Here is a 25,840-nt window from a genome sequence, read left to right on the forward strand (position 1 = left end):
TTTAACTGTGTTAGTAACTCTTATGGACGATAACTTAATTAAGCCACCTCGGCACAGTATAGCAAGATACAGTAGCCTATATAGGCATCAGAGTTAATGTGGGGAAACTAATGTGCAGTAGCTGCTAGTGTTCAAGAAGTATTCAACAATTTGCAACCAGTTCAATAAGCTAGATTTACCAGCTTGAGTTGATAACAGTAAACTGTTAACAATGCTCAAAAGATGATCACAATGTGCAGGTAGCTTGTTTGTAAAGGTGTAAGACATTATAGCTAATTTACAGGGCTAGCCACAATCTAAAAACGCTAACACAAAATTAGCCAGAATCTGAATGAGGATTTGCACTGTATTGTGGGTAATAAAGCTAGATGTAACCCAACTGTAAGACTGTCTTATTTTTACATAGAGTTAGTTAAAACAATGAAAATGAAGGAAGAAATCAATCACCTAAGAAGAAAATAGGAGAGGTTGAGTAGATTGAGTATTTTGAGATTTTAAATTAAATTTAAATTGTACTTAGGCTGAGAGAAGAAGAGGGCTGTCACATCTGAGAAAAAAGGGTAACCCATGCCTCTACTACTGTAGATGAGCACAGAACGGCATGCGTGCGTGTGTGTGAGAGAGAGAGAGAGAGAAAGAGCAAGAGGTTGAGCTGCAGTAGAGAACTCCAGGTCAGGCAAATTACGTAAATGCTCCTTAGATATCAGATTAAAGTAGCACAAATGTTCTATCGTAGTCTGTGGACCCTGAGAAATACCTTTGCCCATTCCCTGGCCACCCCATCTATGAGAGTCTCATTATGTCAATGATTAAGAGGCAATGGCAGTGATTTCACTTACTCACCTAATTTAGTCCACTTCCTTTAAGGTTTATGCCCCCACAGAAATATACAACATAAGTCTAAATGGCTACAAAACAATTTCCTGTCTTGTACTAGCCCATGTTGTAAACACACACATGTGTGTGTGTGTGTGTGTGTGTGATATCACATATAATTCTCACACCATTTGTTCTACAACATAGGCTACAGTTGGACAGTAATAGCTGATATTCCAGAACGAGACGAAAAAGTGCTTTTACAAGTGCGTGGCACAACCCTTCAGGCTGTCAGAGAGATGATGGTTGTTGCCAAGGCAACACGCTCTGGCCACTAAATTCTGGGATACGAGTCGTGTTGTCATTCCAGGGAGCACTGCTTTCAGCAAGCACACATTCCTGTGTGTAGTTCCTCTGACCAGCAATGTTGTTTTTCTCCTGTGTTAGCAGTTGACATAGGTCCCCAATATGACCTCACTAAACGTAAACCTTGCACACTTTTTATGAAGCCTCTCACTCTCTGCATTCCGGTGGTTGAGATGCAGCCGATGTGCATGGTGTTCATGTCTCTCATACCTCCCATCTACCCACTCAAACACCTTCTTTTGTTTCTGACTGCAGTCTCTGCAGGCAGCAGCACACACTCAAATTATCACCTCTGCCCACACACACATGCTCTGTGATACATACGCACAGACACTTCTATACACACACACACACACAAATGTGCCCTTCACTTCAGTACTATTTTTATGCATAACGCATGCATGCACACTCTGTCCTAAAATATGCAATACTCAAAATACATGTAAAACACTTGACCCTGAATAAACACACCAGCATATACAAAACACACATACCAGAGCAGTGTACTTAGTTAACATCCTCTCTAGATGACACTTTTTTTTCATGCAGCACATTCACACATAGGTCATGCCAGACCAATAACACACACACTCTTTTTGGCTCTCTCACAACACAAATATGCAAACACACAGATATGCAAACATAAAGGAAATATAGCCCGGATCTTCCGTGCATTCCTCAACCCTGCCTTAACAGTTCTGAAGAGCTACAGCACACAGGTCTGATGCAAACATTTGCCCAGAGCCTTTAGGGCCACTAAAGGCCTAAAGCCACTTCTCCTCTCCAGGCCACAAGGGGGCCCAATGAATCTAACAGGTACTAAACACACAGGCCATCAATTACCCGCCCCCCCCCCCACACACACACACACACACACACTGTAGCATTAATGGTGCACAGTTCAATTAATCACACATACACACACACGAAGGAAATCAAACTCATAAAAAAGGACATCAAATAAAATACACAAACACAGCACGGAACATAAAACGAATGGCATCAAACACATTACCATTAGCACATCAAACACACGCGCACACTCATAACTTCAAACATACATACTTAATTGCAGCAAATGTAACCACCCACTGGGCGGCCATGGCTAGAATGTGCTAAGCCCTGGGTGCAGGCGGCGCACAGTTCGGACATGTTTTTTGGAGGGTGTTGACTAAGTGGCCTCAGAGCGTCTGTTGTGTCAACAGCACGAGAGTGTTTGCACAGGACGCCGCCGAGCAGAGCGACCAGTACAGGCGTAGACCCAGAGATGGCAGTCTGAAGAGAGGAGGCAGCGGGGGATATGAGGACCAGAGGCCTCTACCTGTGTCTGTCTCTCTGTCTGTCTGTCCGACTGACGGTCAACTTGACCGGTGGTTCTCAGTGTCTCACGGTCAGTGAATGTTTCAGTTTCATATCTCCCTCCATTCTCATCCCTCACTTTGCATTCAGAGTAGAGTGATTCCTAACAGGCAGGCTACACCAGGTAGGCCTATGTAACTGAAGACTAGTCTAATTTCGTTTAATACAAGTGCCGCCATCACGTCTGGTGTAGCCAGTTCCAGTGATTATAGTGGTTCACTAATTGTTGCAGCAGACGCTATGTGAACAGAGCATTTAGTTTGCGTGCCTGGTGTAGGCTGGTGTCTGGTGTAGCCTACCTCTAACTATACTGCTCAGCCCACATCATGTCTGGAGTGAAGAACTCAGGGCAAAACATGAAATACTTCTCAATCGTCTTTCTTCTCTCGCTCTCTCACTGCCATATTCTCTTGAGCTGCATTAACATCCCGAGTGCGGAGCAGACTGACTGAAACACGAGCGGTAATTGAGTGAGCGTCTCATTCCCGGAGATCCCCTGGTGACTGGGGGAGATAAAGCTGGAGCCACAGCCTGATAACACACACTGAAAGGCGCACACACACACCATTCATCTTCGCAGCAGCCCGGGACACCCTGTCTAAAAATAAGGAAAGGTGTGTGTGTGTGTGTATCTGTAAGTGTGTATGGGTGTGTTAAGGATGAGGGACCGAGTGAGTGTGAGAGAGTGTGTGTGTGTGTGTGTGTGTGTGTGTGTGTGTGTGTGTGAGTAAGTGTGTGTGTAATATTCAGGCCTATTTTCCAACCCTTTCAAACAAAATGTACCACCAGAAAGCCTCCCCGGCTCCATTAGTTTCAGCCCAGGGAGAAACTTCACAGGAGCCACACTTGGCCTTGTCACTGTTCTGGAGACGATACGTCTCCTGGAATGTCATCACCTGCATCTAGTGCAAGACTAAGACCAAGAAAAGAAAGGTGTGTGTGTGTGTGTGTGTGTGTGTTTAAATGGGAGGAAGTGAAGGCTGTATTGGGGAGCTGTGAGGCTGGCAAACAACATTCCAGCGCATTCCTCTCCTCTGCACTAATCAATAACTAAGAAAAGAGTGGCAAGAGAGACTAGAGAGACTGCCTCCAAGTCTTTGGTCTCCAGTTCACCCCTGCATACCTTCACTGCTTCTCCAACAAGAACACACCTGCTGTACCCTAAGTGTGTCCCTGCTGGCTCCCATGCACTGAGAGAATGCTTTGCTGAGGAAATGTCTGGAGGTACTATGAGCTAACTCGCTCCGACACATGCAGGTCCATTCCCGCTGCTTTCAAAAGAAAAGAGGAAATTTCACAAGGGTTCAACGTCATATCTGACACTTTGGATTTGAGAGCATACTTTTCGGTTGACCACGACATTTGATGGCAAAAGCAATTGTCAAACTTCCTCTACTGGGTGACACAATCTGTGAGAGACATTGAAACCCAACTTCCCTTTTCTCTTATCAGCAAAGCCTATACGATCTGCTTTTATTATTTTTTCTTTACTCATTTTGTCAGACAAAAATGTGGATCCAAATGTGGAATCCCAGGAAGAATGCATGTCGTCCTAGTAGGGCTGTAACGATATACGATTCGAAACCGCAATCGCGACACAGATCCACAAACCTGTGTCGCGGTGTGAAAAAGCAGAACCACGACAGTGGTTTGCAGCTTACGCAGCCGCATAAACAACACACATCTCCCGCTTTACTTACCAGTAGCCTACGTAGCCTACAAATAAATAAATCATAATGTCATACCTCTCGTTGCTTTCACTGTAGACTATGCGTGCAACTTTACCAAACAGTATAAAAGTAAACCCCTTCTCCTTGCCCCGCGCTCTCTCGCTCAATGGACACGCGCGACTCGGCCAACACAATCAAAATAAAACATTCACAATCGTGAAAGCAAGGACGCATAGAAGACGACTAGCTAAATTACTATTAAATCCGCTTAGCATCATTAGCATGCTGCACATATTTGTTTAAAACTCTTGCATTCAAGTTGACTGATCATCTCAATACCATGTTTCCCAAAAGGGCCCGTCCCAAAGAGAACAAGTATTACCTTGAAACTTAAACACATATGGGGAAACTGAACAGTCCAACCAGTAGACTATGATAAGCTAGCCAACTATGCTACTTTGTTTAGAATATTTCCAGGCTTCAACCAGACAGCTGAATTAAAGAGGTAGAGTTGTAATAGAAATAGTAAGCCTAGGCTATAGGCTAATCCGCTGTGTGCGGTCATAAATATCAGACATTCAGTATTCTCTCTTTTTATATCAGGATATAAAATAATACAGATATATTATACTATATATTATATTGTAATCTTCTGGTGTTCTAAGGTAGGCTATTGAAATGTTATTTAATAAAATGTCTAGCCCCGCCCTTCCAAAAAAAGAAAAATAGAGGTTCGTATTAAACCGTGGGTGAAAAATCGTAATACAAACCGAATCGTGAGGTTGGTGTATCGTTACAGCCCTACGTCCTACGCTGCTAAGGCAGTCCTTTTAGCCTACATTAGTGGCACCAAAAGAGTTCAAATCGCTTTCCCTCATTGACAAAACTGCAATTAGAGCAAACACCAAATCCGTAATTCCTCCATTCTGCAAGAATTCCTTCAAACCAGCTCAACACAGGCCCACTTCCACTTCACAACCATTACCCCCACTACTTCACTCTCTGATTGGCTGTTGGAGTTGTTCCCTTAACAAGCCCCAAAAACCACTGTGGTCATAAATGGGGAGGAATCAAACCGTGACGGCCAGCACAGCAGACCCTGCAGAGAGAGGGGTTTGTAATCCACAGGCATTCCCACATCCTACGTGAACCTCTGGCTCGGACCACAGGCCCCGCGCACCTCTGTTATTCTATTTCAGCTTCACATTCTGACATTTTGAGAGATTCAGGCAAAGATCACACTATTCTGCATCTATTTGAATCCGAAACACTTTTGTTGTTTTGTTGTTGAGGTGTTGTTTGCACCTCTCATCTACACTATTTCAGCGTGTTCGAGCTCTTGTAACTGAACAATTAGAAAAAGATGTCGGTCCCATATTCATTTGAAAACACAAGCTTTGCGTTTTAATGTGGATAGTGAATCTGCAAACACCTGAAAACAATGACATACAAACCCTGATCAGACCTTATCAGTCTGATATTTCTTGACTCTCCATAACTTCGACTTCCACTACTAGCCTGCCAGTGGTGAATGCAACATGCAGACCAAAATACAAGCTTTACTGGCCTTGCTGTCTGCATCTTGATAGCATCTGTAGTGCAGTTAAATTCTGCATTTTACAAAGCAGACAATTGCTTGAATTGCCATGTGATATGTGCGAATGGACATGTGATTCATGCTTCAGGTCTGTTTATGGGTGTCCTGTGTGGACAAGAATCAGGAATTACAAATGCGTATGGATGGAGAACGTATCTAAAACTAAACTGGAAAAGTGTGGCTGTACCCTGCAGATTCCAGAGAAGTTAACTGGGGGAGTTTTATGGGATTCGAATGCTTTCAGAATGCAGGGTCTGTTCCTCCTTGACATAACAAGTGCACCAATGTTGGCTTGACTTACCACACCCATAGCAGCTTGCACAAACCCCTGTAGGAAGCATGTGGTTGGCATCTCACTCTAGTAAGGATGCTCATCAGTTGCAATACAATCTTTGGCAAGTAGCAGATCATTCCTACCAGTTGATTCTCATTTCTATTAGAAAGAAAACAGCACCTGCAGTGAAACTGGGGTAAACCACTGTTGCCAACTGGAACTACCCTCTGCTTTAAGCATGGATTAGATAGGCTAACATGTCATCCAGATAGATTTAGCGAAGAGCTCCAATGCCTCACCTTCCCGGCTTTCACCCAGCCCAGTCTGTCTATTAGCCTTTACATTAATGTGTCTGGAGCCAAGTAATCCCGCCGTCAGTGCTCTGCAATGCAGGCCCACCTCCCCCACTGACCTAAATAAACTGCGCTGGCGATGGCTAAACAGCAAGCCCTCAAACTACTACACTGGAGAGTTACTGACCGCCGGTCCAGGCTTTGTTTTTTAAAGATCAGTGGGGGGGTTGGGTGGCTGGAGTGGTTCCACAGAGCAGTAACTTTAGGTGCATCCAGCTCTCTCCCAAGAGGAACAACAGGGGAAGAAAAAAAGGTGTGCCTCCTGAATGCTGTGTTGCGGGGGGTCGGGCTGGGCTGAGGCTGGGCTGCACCACCTCCCCAGGGCCTGGTTGACCTCACAGGCTGGCGTGAGACCTTGCCCACGTCGATTAGCCGCACTGGGCGAGCCACGCCACGCTGAGTTGAGCCAGCTTGTGTAAGAGTGCAGCTGAGAAAACCACCACCACCACCACCACCCCGCAGCTTCTCCCCGCTCCCGAGGCACTGGGGGAAGGAAGGAGAGGCTAAATCTGGCGGCTGGCTGCCACAGACAGACCCTGGGGCCTGACGCCCCTCCGCCATGACCACCCCCCCCCCCCCCCATCCCTTAATCCCTTACCTTCAACCCTCCCTCCCTCCCGCACTCACTTACTTGCTCGCTCGCATGCCGGGCAGAGAGCTAACAGCAGCCGACACTGTTTACGCCCCGAGCCCCGAGAGCAGCCAGCTCCACTGCTCAGCCATAACAGTGCCCGGAGGAAGAGGAGAAAGAGAAAAGAAGAGGGGAAAGAGAGGAGGAGGAGAGGAAAGATGAATAAAGTGGTAGGGATGGGATGAGTACAAGAGAGGAGGACAACATGAGGAAAGAAAAAAAGAAGTGTGACAAAAAGAAAGAGAGCATACGAGAGCATAGATGTAAAGCTACATGTCAGAGCTTGTAAAGAAAAAGCATATGTGAAAGGAAAATGACAAGAGCGTCCAGCCCTGGTCTCCCATGCCAAGGTTCCTTCCTCTTTGGCAACCCCTCTGTTTGGCATCCCCTGGCCAAGCTGGCGTGATCAATCCCAGCCACGTGGCAAAATAACAGAGTCCCAAATGGGTCACATCTCAAACAGAGAACAATTAATCTGTGCACGGATTAATCTGCCTGACGGATGGTTCAGGCAGGGCCCTTCTCCAGTGTGTCTGGAACATGCCAGAAAGGCTGTGTGGGATTACCATAATGGCATCACAGTCAAGGTGCACAGACAATTCATTATTTTTTGTTAAATAAGCATTCTGGTAAAGAGCGAGGCCCAAAAGAAAGCATAGATATGATTGTCCTACCCTTCTTGGTCAGGTTGATTTTTGGTTAACCACGATATTCTCCAGCCCACAATGGGCGTCGCCATGACACCACAGTATTCAGAAATACGGTTTTCTATTTCTAGCCGAAGCTGCACCGTATTGATTTAATGTGGCGATAGACAGTGCTTAACATATCTTAAGCCTTGTAAAAGCAAACTTTTATATATTTCTGTCAGTCATATATTATATTGAATATCCATATCCACAATTTGTTTGATCTACTGCCCTCTGGGAAGAGGTACAGAAGCCTACGCTCCCGCACCACCAGACTCACCAACAGCTTCATACACCAGGCTGTTAGGATGCTGAACTCTCTCCCCCCTCTACCCTCAGCTACATAACATCCTGGACTTTGGACCCACAATGGCTGCCTTGCACTACTCCACTTGCACACTTTGCAACTTGTTGTTGTTGTCCTGTTGTCCTGAAAACACAACACACTTCTGCTGCTCTTGCATAACTTGCACCACTATGCCACTTGCTTACTTAGGTCAAACAGAACTACCTCAGTCATTTATTGGCCTGACTTTGCAGCTTAGTTTGTGCGTAGTGCCAGAGTCATTGATTTATTTTACCTGTCTTACAACATAAATAAATGCATTCATTCTAGTGAAGTCAGATATGAGCATACAAAGATCCTTAGAACTCATGTTAAGCCTAATGCACACAAAATGTGAATGCGCGATTTGGTGCAGGCAAAAGTATCCACTGTTACTAACGAGGGTATTATAGCAATATTATAAATGTGGAGACAGAATAGCCTAGAACTTGGGTATGCCTAGCGTTTAGTAGCCTATTGCACTTGCGGTGATAGACAAAACTAATGTGAATCACGGACTATCCTACAACCAAAGTAAAGGAGATTATTTGTATCTGCGTTAGCCAAAAAAAGGACGGGACTGTACCCTTCACAAACCGAAAAAAAAAAAGTTTATTAGTTTTACAGTTGACGACAGTTGACAGTTCACTATCAGTCCACACGAGCAATTCTGGTTTCCTTGCACTAGCCATTTTCGTCATAGCCATAGTCGTAGCCTATTCTGTCTGTTTGTATAGCCTACAGCGCGCAAGCTTTGGTCAATTTCTGTAACAAACAGTGCCACCTATAGGCCTGGGATATGAAGTAACGTGTTGAGTCATGTTTGGACGCAAATATTCTTGATACGGTTCCAGGGAAGACGGAGGAAAAAAAGATCGGTTTGGTACGTGTGGACTAGCCCTTATTCGGATACCAAATGCTCATAAAGTCAGAGTAATGTTAATTTACCCCTGCAAGCCCCCCTGCAAACACAAATTCAATTACAAGATGCTCTGCATTACCACCCATGGAAGGGCTTTGTTGGCTTTAAGAGGGTTTGTTTTGGATGTTGTTGTTTTTCAAATTTGCTTAGTTGTTTTTTTTTTTATGTCGCCAGGTTTGTATGGCAGATCAGAAATACCCCTCCCAACTATGCCCACAGCTGTCGCCCAGGCCCTTCTCACAAACACACACACACAACTGTGCAGCTGTGCATCCTGTATCAGCACCCAGTGTTGTTAGCGGATGGGAAGGATTAGAGTCTGCCTCAAGGCTTAGCCCAGCAGTGAGGCTCTCACTCTCTGACTTGCCACTCCACACACACACACACACACACACACACACACACACACACACACACACACACACACACACACACACACACACACACACACACACACACACACACACACACGTTTACAGGGCTAGGGACGTCTGTAGGAAGGATGGGTATGTGTGAGTCTGTTTTTCTGTATTTGCAGTAAGTATGTGTGTGTTGAGAAGGAGGTGTCCACATCTGTCCAAGGTGCCTTGGCTGGACATGGCTGCCATTTAAGTGCATCAGTGTACAAATCCTCATCTTTTCCACCCTCCCTCAATCCTTCAGCAGCACTCATTCCCCTTCCCTTTTCTCTCCATCCCTCTCACACTCCTCCTTTTCCCTCCATTTCCCCACTGCTCCTTCCCTCCTTCACTAGCCACCATGCACACAACGTCCTCTCCCTCTTGCCTTGTTCCAGATGCCATCTCTCCATTAATCCAGCTCCTCCTCACCCTGGCCATCCTCCTCTTGGAAACGCTGCCTCTGTGATGATGAAGGTGATTAAAGACAGAGAAGGCTCACTCTGACAAGAGTAAGGGTGACCTCTGACCTCTGCTATGACCCCCCCCCCCCCCCCCCCATCCCCCCCGTCCTGTTGCTGCGGGAGCTGGAACATGGCGGAAGTAAACAGCCATGTCGGGTCTGCCATCACATCGAAGAAGCATCAGGACAGGAGTGTGTGGTAGTTTATGTGGGAGAGCAAACAAGTGCTGCAGTAAAGCAGTTAGTGGTGGTGAAGTGTGTGTGTGTGTGTGTGGGTGTGGGGGGGGGGGGTGTTAATGAATTATTCATTGTGTAGCTATTTTTCGATTTGGAAACTGACTCACAGTCGGACTCGATTCCCTTGATCTCAGCAGCTACATTAGTCAGAGAGAGAGAGAGAGAGAGAGAGAGTGAGTGTGTGTGTGTGTGTGTGTGTGTGTGTGTGTAAGACACTTGAAAAAGTGTTTTCCCCATGTGTACCGAGCATCTCACCAAGCCTAAACACATCCTATTACTGGCAAAGGGGAACTCTAGCGCTTCCATGCCACAAGTCCAAAAGCAGCCTGCGGGCTGCACCAGGTTATTTTTTACAACATTCCAACTGGTCTGGAAACAGCCCAGTCCTTACTTTCTTCTGGGTCAACATCATGGGTGACTTTAGGAGGCCGGCTAATTGAGACCTACTGCTCAGCACAATGCGTCTCTAACCAAGACTGAGGGCAATAGTCTGAAGGACCAAGTGGAGGGATATCAAGTGGTTGTCTCTCACTGTGGCGTCTCTAAGCATGACTGTAGAAGGTGTAATGGTCACCACCCGGCCTGAAGTGGAGTGGCTTTCACCAATATGTCTGACTGCAGACAGAGAAATGCAGGTGGCTGATGGTGTGGTCAGAGGACACAGAAGGCGGAAGCTTTTGACGCTACTTTCGCACCCCACGGTAGCCTGGGTTTTCCCATGCTGCCTTGTGCGCAATTTTATTCACGCTGCTAGGCAGCCTGGATTCCATGGACTTCGTTTTCACCTCAACGAAGGAACCAATCACAGAACGGAGGGGGGACAGCAAGACAATGACGACACACCGAAGCGGTTATGAGCTACGTACAGACGCATTTGATAGACATTCGTAGCGCCCAATAAACGGCTTTGGGCATTCATAAACCACATTTCAAAAACCAGAAAATGACCGTGTAGTTCCCAGACCCCATCTCAATGATATGAGCCAGGCTAACACCACAGCACATGGCACGCAAACATAAACAGTACACTGTATAACTGTATGCAGCTACACTGTATAACTGTATGCACCTCTCGGCAGTGAAGGGGGGGGGGGGGGGGGCAGCATGGCGATACACGCACAGAAATCTCATCAATAATTCAACTCCTCACATCTGTCCCATGCCACGAGCCTCAGCTGGTTAGGTAAGACCACTGAAAATAGCCCCCGTCCACCGCTGCCTGGTCACCCTAAGAGCCTGCATGTTTTAAAACATGCAGTGTGTGGGCAATGGAGGGGAAAGAGGAGCTGAGAGACATGAGGGAGATGAAAAGCGTGAGAGAGAGAGAGTGAGAGAGAGAGAGAGAGACACAGAGAGGGGTGGTGAGGAAGAGAGAGAGGGAGGGGACAGGAGTTGTCTCATCGCCTCTCAATAATTCAGTCGACTCGCGTTCCGTGAATGAGTCATGTCAATGTTTGCCTATCCCCTTTCGCCCCGCCATGAGGTGTGTGTGTGTGTGTGTGTGTGTGTGTGTGTGTGTGTGTGTGTGTGTATATATATATATATATATCACTTAAATAGGCCGGGTGAGTGGGGCCATTCCACTGGATAAGCATCAAGGCCCAAGGTGTGAAAATACAACGACATGACAGAGCAGACGTCACAAGCTTCCTTCAAGCCATCCCCTGCTTCAAAGACCACTTTAGACTGACCACTGATGCAAACACAACACACCTCATCAACTACCTGATTTAAATATGAAATATCAACGTAAGGATGTGAAAAAGGCATATTTGTTGTAGTCTGCTCCAACATAGGTTCAAAAGAAGCAAGTGTTGTTTGCAATGTTTGCTATAAATAATGAAGCATGGAGAGCAATGATCTAGTGAGTATTTGCATTATTTACGGCCCACCTTATGGTCATTGTACAGGGAGGTCCATGCATACTGCATTCATGACACTACACAATATGACAATGGAGGGAATGCTTCCATTTGTTGAAATGACTCAAAGTTTGACGACAAAAAACCCTACACCCACCTCAGCTCAGGAGAGCCATCGTCTTTTGGGCCTTCCACCAAGTGCTGACTCCTTTGGCTGCACACCAAGAGCGGCACACCCGTGTCGCCGCCAACAGGCGTTCTGGCGTCCGCCCACACTCCCCTCGCTCACCTTCTCATTTTCAGAGTGAAGTGCCATCACAACTGCCAACCTTACAAAAGGAGAGGGGGGGACTTTCTGTGGCGGGTTTGCAGGTGATCACGGCATGCGGCATGACATTTTCATTCCCCTCAGGCAGTGCTCCCCCCCCCCCCCCCCCCCCCGCACCCCACACACACACACCTTCCTGACATTGATCTCTGAGTCATACACCGCTTGCGGGAGCTGGCTGCTGTTCTCCCTGTCAAGAAAGGCCGAGAGACGGGCAAGACACCAGAAGAACTCCACCAGGGCCGCGCAGCAAAGCCGCACTGGAAAGCGTGTGTGACGCTATGACAACCAGATCAGGGAGTTTTTGTTTAAATTCCTCTTGTTTCCGTGGTGACGGAGCTGGCTTAGTAGGACGTAATACAGAGAGATGGTGGTGGTGGTGGGGGGAGGGATGTAGAGAACCGCCCAAAAATGGAAGGAGTGAAGGAAAGAAAGAAAGAAAGAAAAAAAGAGAGAGAAAAAAAGATTGATGAATCTTCTGAAGAAGACGGCCATCTGTGGGGCGTCTGCGGCAGACTGTCTGAGTCACAGGCAGAACGTTGCCGAGATTCAGAAGAGAGAGAAGAGACAGCCACGCAAAGAGAAGTGAGAACCGAATCAGGATGGACTCCTAGACTCTACTAGCGTCTCTGCACGCATGTCCATCCACTCAAAGAATAATATTTGGATGTCTGCTGTACCTTAGTCTGACAACCTACACAAAGCCAATAGGCACTGACCAGTTGATCACATGAGATTGAAGAGAATGGTTTACAGAATAAAACCAACAGCAGTGAAGTATGCAGCGAAGAAACTCATCATCTATGTGAATGTAAACATCACATAGCCAAACTGACTGATTTGGCTAAACTACAGTTGACGAAAAAGTAAAATTCATTGTCAATCTGAAAGAGTAAGTATGATATGATGTATAAAAGCCTGAAACTAGAATCCCATCATAAATCCCATCCCAGCCTACTAAACATAATGATTATTCTGTATACAGATCAGAAGCAAGCCCTTCTGTGCATGCGCACACACACACAGTAATTCACAATAACATTCATACTTGCACACAGCAACATGTGTGTCCCAGTCCCTTCACACACACACACACACACACACACACACACATACACACTAATGGATGGGCCTGGATGGAGCGACAGCACTGAGAGAGACATTGGTTTCAGCCCTGGCGCACTGGCAGTGAGCACTCAACAGGCACGGCCCCAGACAGCTGGAGGAGCTGGTCATGGGCCACACACATACACACACACACACACAAAACATGCACACACACACGCCCACATTCAGCCAAAGATCCAGCAAGAGAACCAAAAAAACACTCAATTGGCAGCCTGACCGTTTGGGTGGGGAGAGAGAGAGAGAGAGAGAGAGAGAGAGAGAGAGAGAGAGAGAGAGAGAGAGAGAGAGAGAAATGGAATGGAAATCGAGTTAAGGGAGTAGGTAAGAGTGGAAGGAAAATATCGAAAAAGGGAAAGACTTGTGATCTGGATGACATGCTTCATCAGAGGCAAGTCCGTACCGTACTCTGTGTGTGGTTTTTGAACACAGACAGGAGGCTTTTTTTTGCCCTCGTTGTGTATTTTGCAAAATGATTTGCAATCATGCCGATCATGGTTGCTCTCTCCCGTGACACGTGTGAGGGTTTTATGCAACACCCACTGCGCTGAGAGCTCACCCCCGTCGCCCCCTTCCAACGTGCAGCAACAGTCGCCGCAGCCTCTGGGGTCGTAGCGATGTCATGCGATCATCTGACGCAACCGCGCCCTCTCCCTGGCATCTCCCCTCCCTCCCCTACAGCCCCAGCCTCTCAGTATGGTCCACACATCACGCCTCCCTCCCTGACTTCTTCCCGTCTTCATCACTACCAAATACCTGATGAAGTCATGACGACTTTCTCGTGAGTTTCATTAAACGGAGGCCCACTGTAGCAGCACCACACACAGGCACACATAATCACACGTCAGGTGGGTCACACCCAAAAAGACCCACAATGGGAGTGTGACATTTTGTTAATGGCAACATTCACACCCGAGATGAGCGTGTTGGGAGGACAGCTGAGTAATAAGCATCTGTGTGTGTGTGTGTGTGTGTGTGTGTGTGTGTGTGGCCTCCTTCCCATGCATGCTAACGTGAGCTTGTTAGAACCTTGCCTTAATTAAAAAGTCATAGTCTCCATGGGCTCCCAGGTGCAGCTGAAGGAGGTGTGTGTGTGTGTGTGGACCAGAACACAGAGCACGGCAGCATCCAGGTCGCCGGCTCTCCCCTCTCACAGCGCTTACGCAACGCAGGAGCCCGGGGGAAGACACACACCAAGAGAACACACACACACACACACACACACACACACTCTCTATTCACTGCAAGCCCCCTAAATAACATTCACAGAGGGGAAGTCTGCTACTTCCTGCTAAACGGGATGCTGATGCTGTCGGTGTCCAGACTGTTAGACACTTGGTGTGATGGATGATGTTACATTCTCAGTGCTATTGTTATGTTTAGACCACTTAAAAGCACATTTAGAAGGGTTTCATGAATGCATTATCATACATTAATTATGACCGCCGCGCAGCGAAGCGGCGGTCATATAGGTTTAGTCAGATTTTTTTTCTTTTTTTTTTTCGCATGCCCAAATTACCGTCAATGTTTTGATCTGTAGCCCCCCCGCTGGACTGGACCCCCCCGAAAGGAGGGTAGGGCAGACACAGTTTTCTGTGAATATCTCGAAAACCGTAGGGTTTAGGAGGACCATTTTTTTTGTATGTTGATCTCAAGGGGCCATGTCAACCCATTCCATAACAACTCATTTCATGTATAGCGCCATCTAGTTAAACACAAAAAAGTAAAAATGAGGTGTTGTAATTGAAGGTATCTGTGACCTAACATAGTCAAAACTGCACGAAATTGGAAATGTAGGATCATTATGACACCCTCTGTATGCACGCCAAGTTTTGTGGAATTCCATTCATGGGGGGCCACACAATAAATTAATTTATGTTACTATACACCAACTGGCCTGTAGGTGGCCAGAGACAGTTTTCTGTGAATATCTCGAGAACCGTAGGGCCTAGGAGGTCCACCTTTTTTATGTATGTTGGTCTTAAGGGGGCATGTCAACCCATCCCATTACCACTTATTTCATGTATAGCGCCACCTAGTTAAAAATTAAAAAGCAAAAAATTAGGTGTTTTCATCACAATATCTCTGGCTCAAAAAAGGTCAAAACTGCACGAAATTAAAAGTGTAGGATCATTATGACACCCTCCAAATGCATGCCAAGTTTTGTGTACTTTCGTTCATGGGGGGGCCTTACAATAAAATAATTTATGTGTACATTTAGCGACGTACACCAACAAGGATTCCCGGGACACTGAAAGACCGGGGTACACAAAACTTGGTGGGCATGTACCCCCACATGGATAGCATGTAACCGTCATTTTTCGTTTTGATCTGTAGCCCCCCCGCTGGACTGGACCCCCCCGAAAGGAGGGTAGGGCAGACACAGTTTTCTGTGAATATCTCGAAAACCGTAGGGTTTAGGAGGACCATTTTTTTTTGTATGTTGATCTCAAGGGGCCATGTCAACCCATTTCATGTGCACACATGTGCACAAACAGATACACACACACACATACATTCACAGTAATCATACGTATGACACATACTCACACAGTAGACATATGTACGCTTGCATGCACAGGCACATATGCAGGTACACACACAAGCACGCACACACACACACACACACACACACACAACATAACACAAACAATCAAGAATTTCTCAGAATTATGAACAGGCAAGATGGAGGTGGGGTTGTATAAAATGAATTTTACATGTGAAATCTATGAACTAATCATGTTTTGGTACTTGTTGTCTAGCAGATACCAGTGAGAACTGAGTGTGGATAATGCAATTTAGTGAGACAGTCTAAATTGGTCATATTTTGTACCGCTCTGTGGTACATCTAGTTGTTTGACATGATCGTTATGAATTTAGAAAGACACAAGCATGTACCCACAGCATGATGACACATTCACTTCCTCTGGGATTTCTTCAGATTCAGGAAGTAAGCAACCCATACAAAAACATTTTGTGAACTCTACCCCAAACAGACCTGCTACATCACCGCACGCCACTATGCCATTCGCTCTATGAGCAGGTTCTTCTGTGAGCTTTATAAGATACCTGAAAGGAGATTAAACCAAACAATCCTTCTCCAATTTCAATACAGACAATCCTATACAGGTCTTATAAAAAAATCAAACACAGGACAACTTTTGAACAAATAACTGGACACATTTAGCATCCTGGTGCATCAGTGACATTTAACATTCTTACATACTTAGAAACTATCCAGCATATAGTCTTTATTAAAACCTGTCTGAAGCTGTGACTGCTCATTCTGAATTTGCTAGTGATGCTTGAGGCCATCACTTCCTGTTAGTCTAAAGTATCCCGTTGACAAGGGGTGGCTATATATAGGTGGCCATATCTTGCCATCTTGCTGCTCATTGTTACACGGAACACTTAGCCAGAGATAAACAGCTAACACTAGGGAAGTTTACACTATGGTAGAGTGTGTGCGGCATCTGCTACAGACATGCGGCCGGCAAATTACCACCAAGGGAAATTATTTCAAAACGACCTCAATCAAGATTGGAGTGTCCACCACACTTACCGCTACAAACCAAGTCGCAGAGTCAGGTCTGACTGATTGACTCTGACGAGTGTTGGATAACTAAGTGTATAAGGACATGGGACTTCTCCAGATCCAGCAAATTCTTTGGAAGAAGACATCTAAGCAACAATGTCTCCTACTTCCACATCCAACATTTCAGGTGAAAGCAACATTGTACTTAGAAATTTGACTCCACCACAACTCAAATGGCAGCAGTGACTCCCCCATCCCATCCCCCCCACCACCAGATATCCCCTCAACCAACTGAAAGGAGTGGAAATGGACTCTCTGGCACAAGAAAGGCACCCCAGTGCAGTGCCACAGCGGGCAGGGCAGCGGATGGGCAGTGAGCCAGTACAGCACAATGTGTCACTGGAGAAAGGCATTCATCCTTTAATCTGACGCTGGTGATCAGGTCTCCTTACGACGCTGCAGTGTCGAATGGAGAGGGGCACATTCCAGAACTTTCTGGTGTTGTTGGTGCGTCACTGTGGCAACCTCAGGTGATTCCAGGGCTGTTGTGTGTGTGTGTGTGTGTGTGTGTGGGGGGGGGGGTGGGGGGGTTGTGCCCCCCTCGGGTTACGCCATTAAATATTCAGCCCTGTACTCTTGCATAATTTACCCCTGTTAACACACACAGGAAAATGACTGAGCTAAAATAAGACAGACGGAAGATGAGGAGAGGCAGGGGAGGATGGGTGTGTATATGTATGTGTGTGTGTGTGTGTGTGTGTGTGTGTGTGTGTGTGTGTGTGTGTGAGTGAGAGAGACATTCATGACATGAGATTATATAGATGCTACAGGTGTCAGGCATGTTTTTTAAGTGTGCTGTATGTGTGTGTAAGAGGGCCCAGTTCAGACTGATGAGAAGTTCTGAATGACAGTGATCAAGTATCATCTCCTTGCCATCAATCACATTATTTTTTGTGTAACTTAAAATCAGATAGAGGTGATAATACAATTAGTCTTTTAGTGTCTTTGTGCATGTGTATGCACATGTGCTTGTGTGTGTGTGTGTGTGTGTGTGTGTGTGTGTGTGTGTGTGTGTGTGTGTGTGTGTGTGTGTGTGTGTGTGTGTGTGTGTGTGTGTGTATATATATGTAAGAGAACCTTCTTGGTGGACAGCTGCTGAAGCCAGCTCCTCATGTTATTTGTGTGTGGTGTGCATCTTCTGCATTAAGACCAGCGAAGTGCATTAATGTTGAACACTAACATGCGCCTAATCAGCTCCTTTGCGTGACTTCCAGAACAAACATCACTTGTCATACTGATGTGGAGACAGGCTTTGGCCCGAGCTAGGAGCTTAGAGAGCATGCTCACTTTTGGAGCTCTCCACACGCCTGATGGCAAGAAGCAATGGCAACATAAACTAGTCTCACACTGAGAAAAAACAGGCCATCAGTGTTGGAAGTCTCAAAAAGTAGAAAGTTCTAAAAAAACATCTCAGGACCGCACAAGGCAAAGTGAAACCCCAAATAGAAGAGCAGAGATCTGACTATGCTGGATGGCCCTAGAGAGACTCACATCCACCAGGTTCTCTGCATACAGCAGAATTGGGAAGCGAATAAAGGAGTGTGTTTGTTGATGTTTCGTGATATTCTTGAGAAGTTAATGGCAGACAATTCCCTTATGCACATATGGGTACATGAATGTTGGCGTGTCTGTGCATCTCTGTGCACTTTTACGTGTGTGAGTCTGTGTGTGTGTGTGTGTGTGTGTGTGTGTGTGTGTGTGTGTGTGTGTGTGTGTGTGTTAGAGTGTGACAACCCAGCTTCAATAGATGTTTTTTATTTATTCAGCCATACAGTTTGCGGGGGCATCAAGGTGCCAGTGAGGTGAGTCATAAATGATACGACTTCAACATCCTCCACCTCCCCCACACAGCAGTTCTTTTACCCTGACCAGCCAACTAGCCAGGAAACAAATGAACTAAAACCAGCCGGTCAGATAATCACCAGTCAGTAACTCTTCACATTCGTGGGATGGAGTGAGACGCCTACAAGGGTGAGGAAGTCACAAGTTCAAACCCACCCTACCGTCCTAAGCCGAAGCGCTAACCATTTACCTCAAGAAAACACAGGGGAGAGAGTAGCGAGCTAGCTCTGTTTTGTTTGAAAGTCAACAGAAGTGACGATACCCAGCATCGCTTAGAGCACCTTTAAGCAATTCCAGTGAGCTCAGGTGGCCATTGGACATACCACAAAATTCACACGATTCATTATTGCTGCTATTTTCAGCTTTTAAAAGTTCACCATAGCAGCCATCGACTTGAGCAATAGGAATCCATTCACTCATAGTAGTATCCTTGCGAAGAAACGTGGGGTATAGGGCTGGGATAAACGATTATTTTTTTAAACGATTAATCTAGCGATTATTTTTTTTCGATGCATCGATTAATCTAACGATTCATGTTTTCAGTCCGATTCGATTTCGATTCGATTATCAATTATCTCCCCATTAATTGACTAATAGCAACTTATACATGTTGATTTACATATCTGAATGAAAAAAACATGAATTCCTTAACATTGGAATATATGTTTATTGCTCTTAAGATTCCAAAATAAAAGACTATACAAGTGCAAAGTAATGCATTCTTAGTCAGAGGTAGCATTCAGTTCAGTTCAGTAGGTCTAATTGAGTGCCTGTCACTTTAAGATGACGTTCGTGAGGGAATCCCTGCAATTAACATTAACACCGTTAAAACGCTGCTGATGTGTGAATGCAATTCATAACGTAGTTAGTTCAAATAACGGTTCGTAGCCTACTTCTCCTTGGGACAAGCACTTTTGAGTCTTGGAAAACACTTTTCCATTTACATTGGGATTTTGCAAACATTCAGAGTCAATAAAATGAGCCCTACATGAGTAACGAAATTGACAAGCAGATGTAAGTAAGCATGCTAAACTTGACATCCGAACAGTATTCTAACGTTAGCTTTGAGATACTGCTTGATTGCATAACTTAACTTAGTAGCCTACATTGAGGAGACCAAACTATGTTGTGATGAGACCTTAGCAGAGTAAACTTTAATGCAGCAGTTTTAAACAAATTTGCGCAGCATGGTCACGATGCTTAGCGGATTTAATAGCAATTTATCCCACCGTGTTCTATGCAATGCTTCTATGTTGTAACATTCAACAATCGTGAATATTTTGTTAAATGCACATGCAGAGGAGGAGCAGCGGGCTAGTCACAAGAGAGAGTGGCCGGGGCAAGGAAAGGCTGCGTGCGTGAAAAGCACAGCTCAATGATTTCGTGGCCCCCAACCACAGATTAGTCAACGTATGGGAAACACTAAAGGTGTAAAAAGCAAAATATTTAGCGGCACACGTTATGCTTAATGAATCGACGCGCATATTTTGCATCAACGTATTTTTTGCGTCGACGTCATCGATTACGTCGACGTGTTGTCCCAGCCCTAGTGGGGTATGAATGTTTTTAAACATATCACTTTATCAGGTTCCTTTAGGCTCTTCTTGGCTTGAAGGCGGGAAGCCAGCTTTTCTTGACCTCAGTCACCGCTGTGGGATACACACCGCCACACGACCTTATCTTACCAGCCGCCTGGGGCACAGGCCCTGTCTAAGGTGACGTGGTTATGCCCTGTGTACGTGTGTGCCAGTGTGTGTGTGTGGGTGTGTGGGAGAGAGAGAAAGTGAATGCATAAGGACACAAATATGTGTGTGTGTGAATGTGTGTGTGAGGGATCTTGCATAATAATGCTTCTGAGCATGCCTCTGCTGAGCCATGTATAAATGTACATCTTCCAAAGTATTTATATCTGTGTGAATGAGGTTGTATACATGCACACCGCACAATCAGTCTTGTGTGTGTGTGTGTGTGTGTGTGTGTGTGTGTGTGTGTGTGTGTGTGTGTGTGTGTGTGTGTGTGTGTACGGCTCCTGTGGCCAAAAAACGACAGCAACAAAAAGGAAACCAAGCGCAAGCTCTGATTCATGAGCTCTGTCTGGAACATGTGAGAGGCTGTGCGGGTATTAGAGTGCTTCTGCTGATGCCCCATGAGGAGCGGAAGCCATGTTAAATCCTTCAGTAACGGCAAAGGCTTGGCTACCCCAGTAACACCCCCCCCCCCCCCCCCACGCCCCCCCAACAACACACACAGTCACAAACACACACACACACAACCACACAATCACAAACCATATTCATGACGCCCACTCACTCACGGCCCCACTTTCTTTTCCCTCTCTCTCCTGATGCAGACAGTCAGCTCCCAGCTTGGGCTTGGCAGTCCTTTCCAGAGCTGTTGAAGCTGCCTGTTACGTAATGGAGCGTGCGTGAGTTTGAGAGAGAGAGAGAGAGAGAGAGAGAGAGAGAGAGAGAGAGAGAGAGAGAGAGAGAGAGAGATATAGAGAGTGTGTGTTCCCCCTCCCCCTCTGCCCGGCAACACCAGAGCTGCAAGAGCAACACTCACGCTCTTCTCTGCATTACGACACAACAAGAGGATGCATACGCGCACACACACACACACGCACACACACACACCTCAATATCAAGGTCTGCAAAACTTATTATTGATATTTCCATATATTGTATGATAAGTAGATTAAGTTTGATGACAGGCCTACCGCATCCTTAAACACACTAATCCTAGACGATAGCAATAGACTCTATATCAGGCTGTCTCAACATATGACATAAGGGTGAACTCACACATATGGGCAGCTCACATCAGATGGTGAGTTAATGCACACATGGTTGAATCCTGCCAGGACCAGATGTACAGTGGACATGGGTGCGTTGTTGTTTGTTTTATCTTTAATATACACTTTACAATACAAACACTTTAAAATCCACACAAAATCCCTGGTAGGAATGATTCTATGATCTTGACCTTGCAATACATTGTAAAGCAGTAACTGCAGTTTGATGCCAAAGTGAACGAGTCTACTCTGGGCGACTACACTGATCCTACCAACTTATATAACACCACTGCACGGCTGCACAAGGCTGATGTAAGAGCTCCATGTTTTCAAATGAAACAACTTTTAATTCATGCAGCCTCTTATTTGACAAGGTAACATAGCCCAAGGCCCCAGGCCATGCTTGCATATTGTTCACGATGAATGCCACAGCGTGAGCCATCCTAAAACTATCAATAGAGATTGAGAATGTGTCGTAATCATGGCATTTTCCCATTGGTGAACGCAAAGCATTTTGGGGATCCGCGGCAATCCATTAACCTGACTCTCGCCAGATGAATTTCGTTCCGCCTAGCTCCGCCTAGCTCCGCCTAGCTCCACTCACATCCATCTGGGATCGCTTCCGTTGAGAGTGATTTCGGCACCGGATTTTATGGTAAAGCCAATCAGGACGCAGGGCGGGAGTTTCATAGATGTGACGTAGCGTAGAAGCGACTGTGAGACTGTTCTCAGCGTCACAGGTTGGCTTCGATGTGAGTGGTTGAAGTAGCACGTCAATAGATGACGGACAAGTGGCTTATCCAATCATATGCAAGAATTTTTGATAAGGCCCAGCCTTCTGAAACACCACTCCAATGGATTGATCCCAGATGGATGAGTGGAGCTAGGCGGAATGAAATTCATCTGGCGAGAGTCAGGTTAGCAATCCATGCCCATGTAAACCAATGTAAACCAATGCCAAACGTACCCATAATCTTGGTCAAGTGTCTTAGCAATCTCTATAGGTAAACATTTCAAATGACTGAAGAACTCTGCAATGGGCTGCCTCGATTGAAGAAATAAAAACAATATGACTTTTTGTCTGAACTGATGCGCTCAGTCAAAAGATGCATGATCCTGCTACTGCCAGAAGATCCCAGGTTTAAACCGCTTCAACCACAATTAAGATTATCCCTCTTAACTTTAGCCATGTGAGCACGTCATTCAAGGTAATCACCTGGCTGAACCAAACAAGTGTTCAAGGAGCCACACTGATGTAAACAAAGTGTTCAAAAGTAGCCACACAAGCCAGAGGGTCCATATCGCTCTGATACTGAATAGCCCAATCACTGGGATGACACAGCACAGGCAGACACAACATTTATCTTTGATATACCATGACCTTGATTAAATCTACTGTCTCATGGACACATTGGACATAACTAAGGCTAAAAAACAGGCTAACTTTGAGTTTTATGCGCTGATAGAGGTAGCTTAGGCCTGTGATGAATGCAAAAGCACACAAGCCTACACTAATGTCTCTGCTCTCACTTATTCCACGCAATTCCAAAGGTCTTTGATCTATGGTCTATGGATATATCCTGACAGTTGAACGTTAGCAGCATGCTCAATAGTCAGATACTCAACCCACTCGACTAGATAGAGGCTACCCATGTGTGTGAGACTAATTCCGCGACTGCCTAATTGCGGGTTGAGGGAAGTTGGTCATCACCCGGGCCGTGATCTTGGTGAAGTCAGTGCTGCTTTGCCAACATAGGCCACCCATGTTTTCTCGAAGAAAACAAGTTTATAGGGTACTTTGCTCACAGCCTGTGGCCTTACCTCCTCCAAAACGCCGACCGTGTTCCTGCAGCTCTGCAGCCGTGTGGTGAAACTGGATGTCGTAGGAGAGTTGTAATCCTCCGTCGTCTCGGCGAGAAACTCGGACACCGATATCTGATCCGGCATCCTGCAGTTAGGTTTTGTCCAAACAGAAAATATGGGAATTTGTGCTCAAAGAATCGAAAGCATGAAAATGGATAAGTTATGGGTTGAATGACGCGGTAGAATATATAACGGTATGCCTAATCTTTAGACACGCAGCTAGGCAGCAGTTGGCGAAAACAGTAGGCTACACTACGCCGTTTGTCGATTCTGTTGAAATACTTCACAAGTTCAACTCCTCGGGCTAAACGTTTCCCTTGAGGAAGGGATGACGGGCTCACCCTTCCCAAGCTTTTGGGTCCCTTAACTCTGACTTTGTTCAATCACGAGGGTTTAAATTCTATCCAAACGATTCCAATGCAAGCTGTAAAATGGAATAGCGGATGCCCTCATAACGTTTTCCAGGCGATGGCAAAGTCCGACACCTTGATGTAATTTGGTGGAGAAAATACCTCTGCGATAGCCTATTTGCGATTATCGTTAGTATTTTACTGTTCTGATTAGAGCTCAGCTTTTGCCCCCCTCTATATCTCTTTAAAATACGCAGCGCTGTTTCTGACATTCGTTCACACTCTCCCTCTCTCTCTGTATCTCTATCACTCTGTGGAAACTCACCCACCCACAATGACGGAGACAAACAAGGAAGAACTCTGCGCATGCTTCGGATCTTGTGCATTGCTAAAGCCAAAGAGTGGTGGCAGCGGGTTTGGGTAAATTCCAAACTAGACCTAAATTAATATATCCTATATATATAGGCCTACCTATAGCCTGTAGGTCTATACACTCAATGAATAACAACCTTAAAGATAATTCGTCGAATAGCCAACCATGGCTCTTTTTTCTTTTTTTATTCAGAAAGATCAGGAAAAGGCTAAATAGCTAGCCTACCAATAGGCATAGGCTACATAATTAATGCTTACATTAATGTTTTATATTTTTGGCCATTTGTCTATCAAGTTATTTGTCCAGTTTAGCTGTAGGATATTCGCCAGCTGCTGAAACAGACCCGCTTTACGATGTAGCCTATCAACGGTGTAGACCTATTCTGCAATGTAACAAGTGCGTGTCCTACAGGCAAAACCCTGAAATGCAGTCCCTGTCAATCCAAGACAGTTTCCTAGACGTGAGTCTACTTCCAGAAATCTTCCATTAAAATCACCATGGTGTAGGTCCTACACTGGTTATTTGAATAGCATACTGTGCATATTTAGCCTGTATGTGTCAACTTAAACTGTACGCTAAAATCAAAACAATGTGCCAATGTGACTCATCATGTTTGTATCCTAACGGACAACCTAGGCTCTTACCGGTTCCATAAAGAATCTTTTGAGGAAAAACTTGACAGGCGGGAAGCCGAGGATCTCATGACAGACAGTCACTTTGCAACCTAAATGAAATAAATAAAAATCACATGGTGCAATTGAGCTTGCTCTGACGGAGTGAAGGCACAAAGTGGTTGCGCCGCGCGTCTCCTTCCTTTGTACAAAAATCACTTAACGTACTACGCATAGGCTACACAATACTAACACTAGTAGGCTAGTCTATACATTTCTTAGTAACGTGTGATGATTGTATGCGTGCAGAAGGTTAAGGTTAAGGTCCCTGCCCCCCACTTACAAATAATTTGTCTTCTGAACCTGGAAGAACAGCTAATTTAAATTGACGCGTGAGATCATTTGCTATGTTACAAAAGGTTACAAAATATAGCCAAATGTGTTTGCTATTGTCTTTGGCTGACTCACCCCGTCAGATGAAAGTCTTAGTCGAATGCAGTGTAGCCTAACCAAATCGAAAAAACTGACTAGGTAATCCAAGTGATTTCCAGCGGTCCTCATATTAACTTCATTTCGCCCGGATTTCCTAATCCAACGCGCAAGGTAATTTTACGATGTACAGCCTTTTAAAACATGTGTTACATTCTCCAACTGGTGTCGTGGATAGATCCTCGACAAGGCGTTGAGGAGAAGGGAGACCTACCATGTGAGCAGAGGAAAAAAACTGGCCCGTTACAATGGGACAGGGTCTAAAAAGTGAGAGGACAGGAACTGAGGAAATCCAGAAGCCTTTAAACAGGAAATATGAGATTTGGGTAAACACTGCGAGCAAGTGCTTCCTCGGGAGCCCCTGTGGCATGTGACTAACCCCAATGTTATGGAAGCGCTCAGAAAAGTTTCTATCGTCTGCTTACCGATTCGCCTCCCCTCCTTTTTCAGACAAAAACAGTTCAACCTATATCCCTGTCATTGTCTTGTTTTCCTTCGAAACTGTCCATTA

General features: G+C 45.6%; 1 protein-coding gene across 10 annotated transcripts in view; it reads right to left on the bottom strand.

Annotated features, from left to right (window-relative positions):
• Positions 1-25,553, bottom strand: part of asap1b (ArfGAP with SH3 domain, ankyrin repeat and PH domain 1b) — a 75,999-nt gene extending 50,446 nt beyond the window's left edge. For 3 of the 10 annotated variants that reach the window (XM_042068566.1, XM_042068569.1, XM_042068567.1), the window contains exons 1-3: positions 25,309-25,553; positions 24,874-24,953; positions 23,465-23,591 (exon numbers count right to left, since the gene is read on the bottom strand). In XM_042068566.1, coding sequence (XP_041924500.1) covers positions 23,465-23,591; positions 24,874-24,932 — 186 coding nt within the window. In that variant the 5' untranslated portion in view covers positions 24,933-24,953; positions 25,309-25,553. The remainder of the gene's footprint in view (positions 1-23,464; positions 23,592-24,873; positions 24,954-25,308) is intronic. The other 7 variants (XM_042068570.1, XM_042068568.1, XM_042068565.1 and 4 more) reach the window with 3 other exon arrangements.
• Between the last annotated feature and the right edge of the window lie 287 nt (positions 25,554-25,840).

The sequence above is a fragment of the Alosa sapidissima genome, chromosome 17 (genome assembly GCF_018492685.1).
Source record: "Alosa sapidissima isolate fAloSap1 chromosome 17, fAloSap1.pri, whole genome shotgun sequence".
NCBI classification, from domain to species: domain Eukaryota; kingdom Metazoa; phylum Chordata; class Actinopteri; order Clupeiformes; family Clupeidae; genus Alosa; species Alosa sapidissima.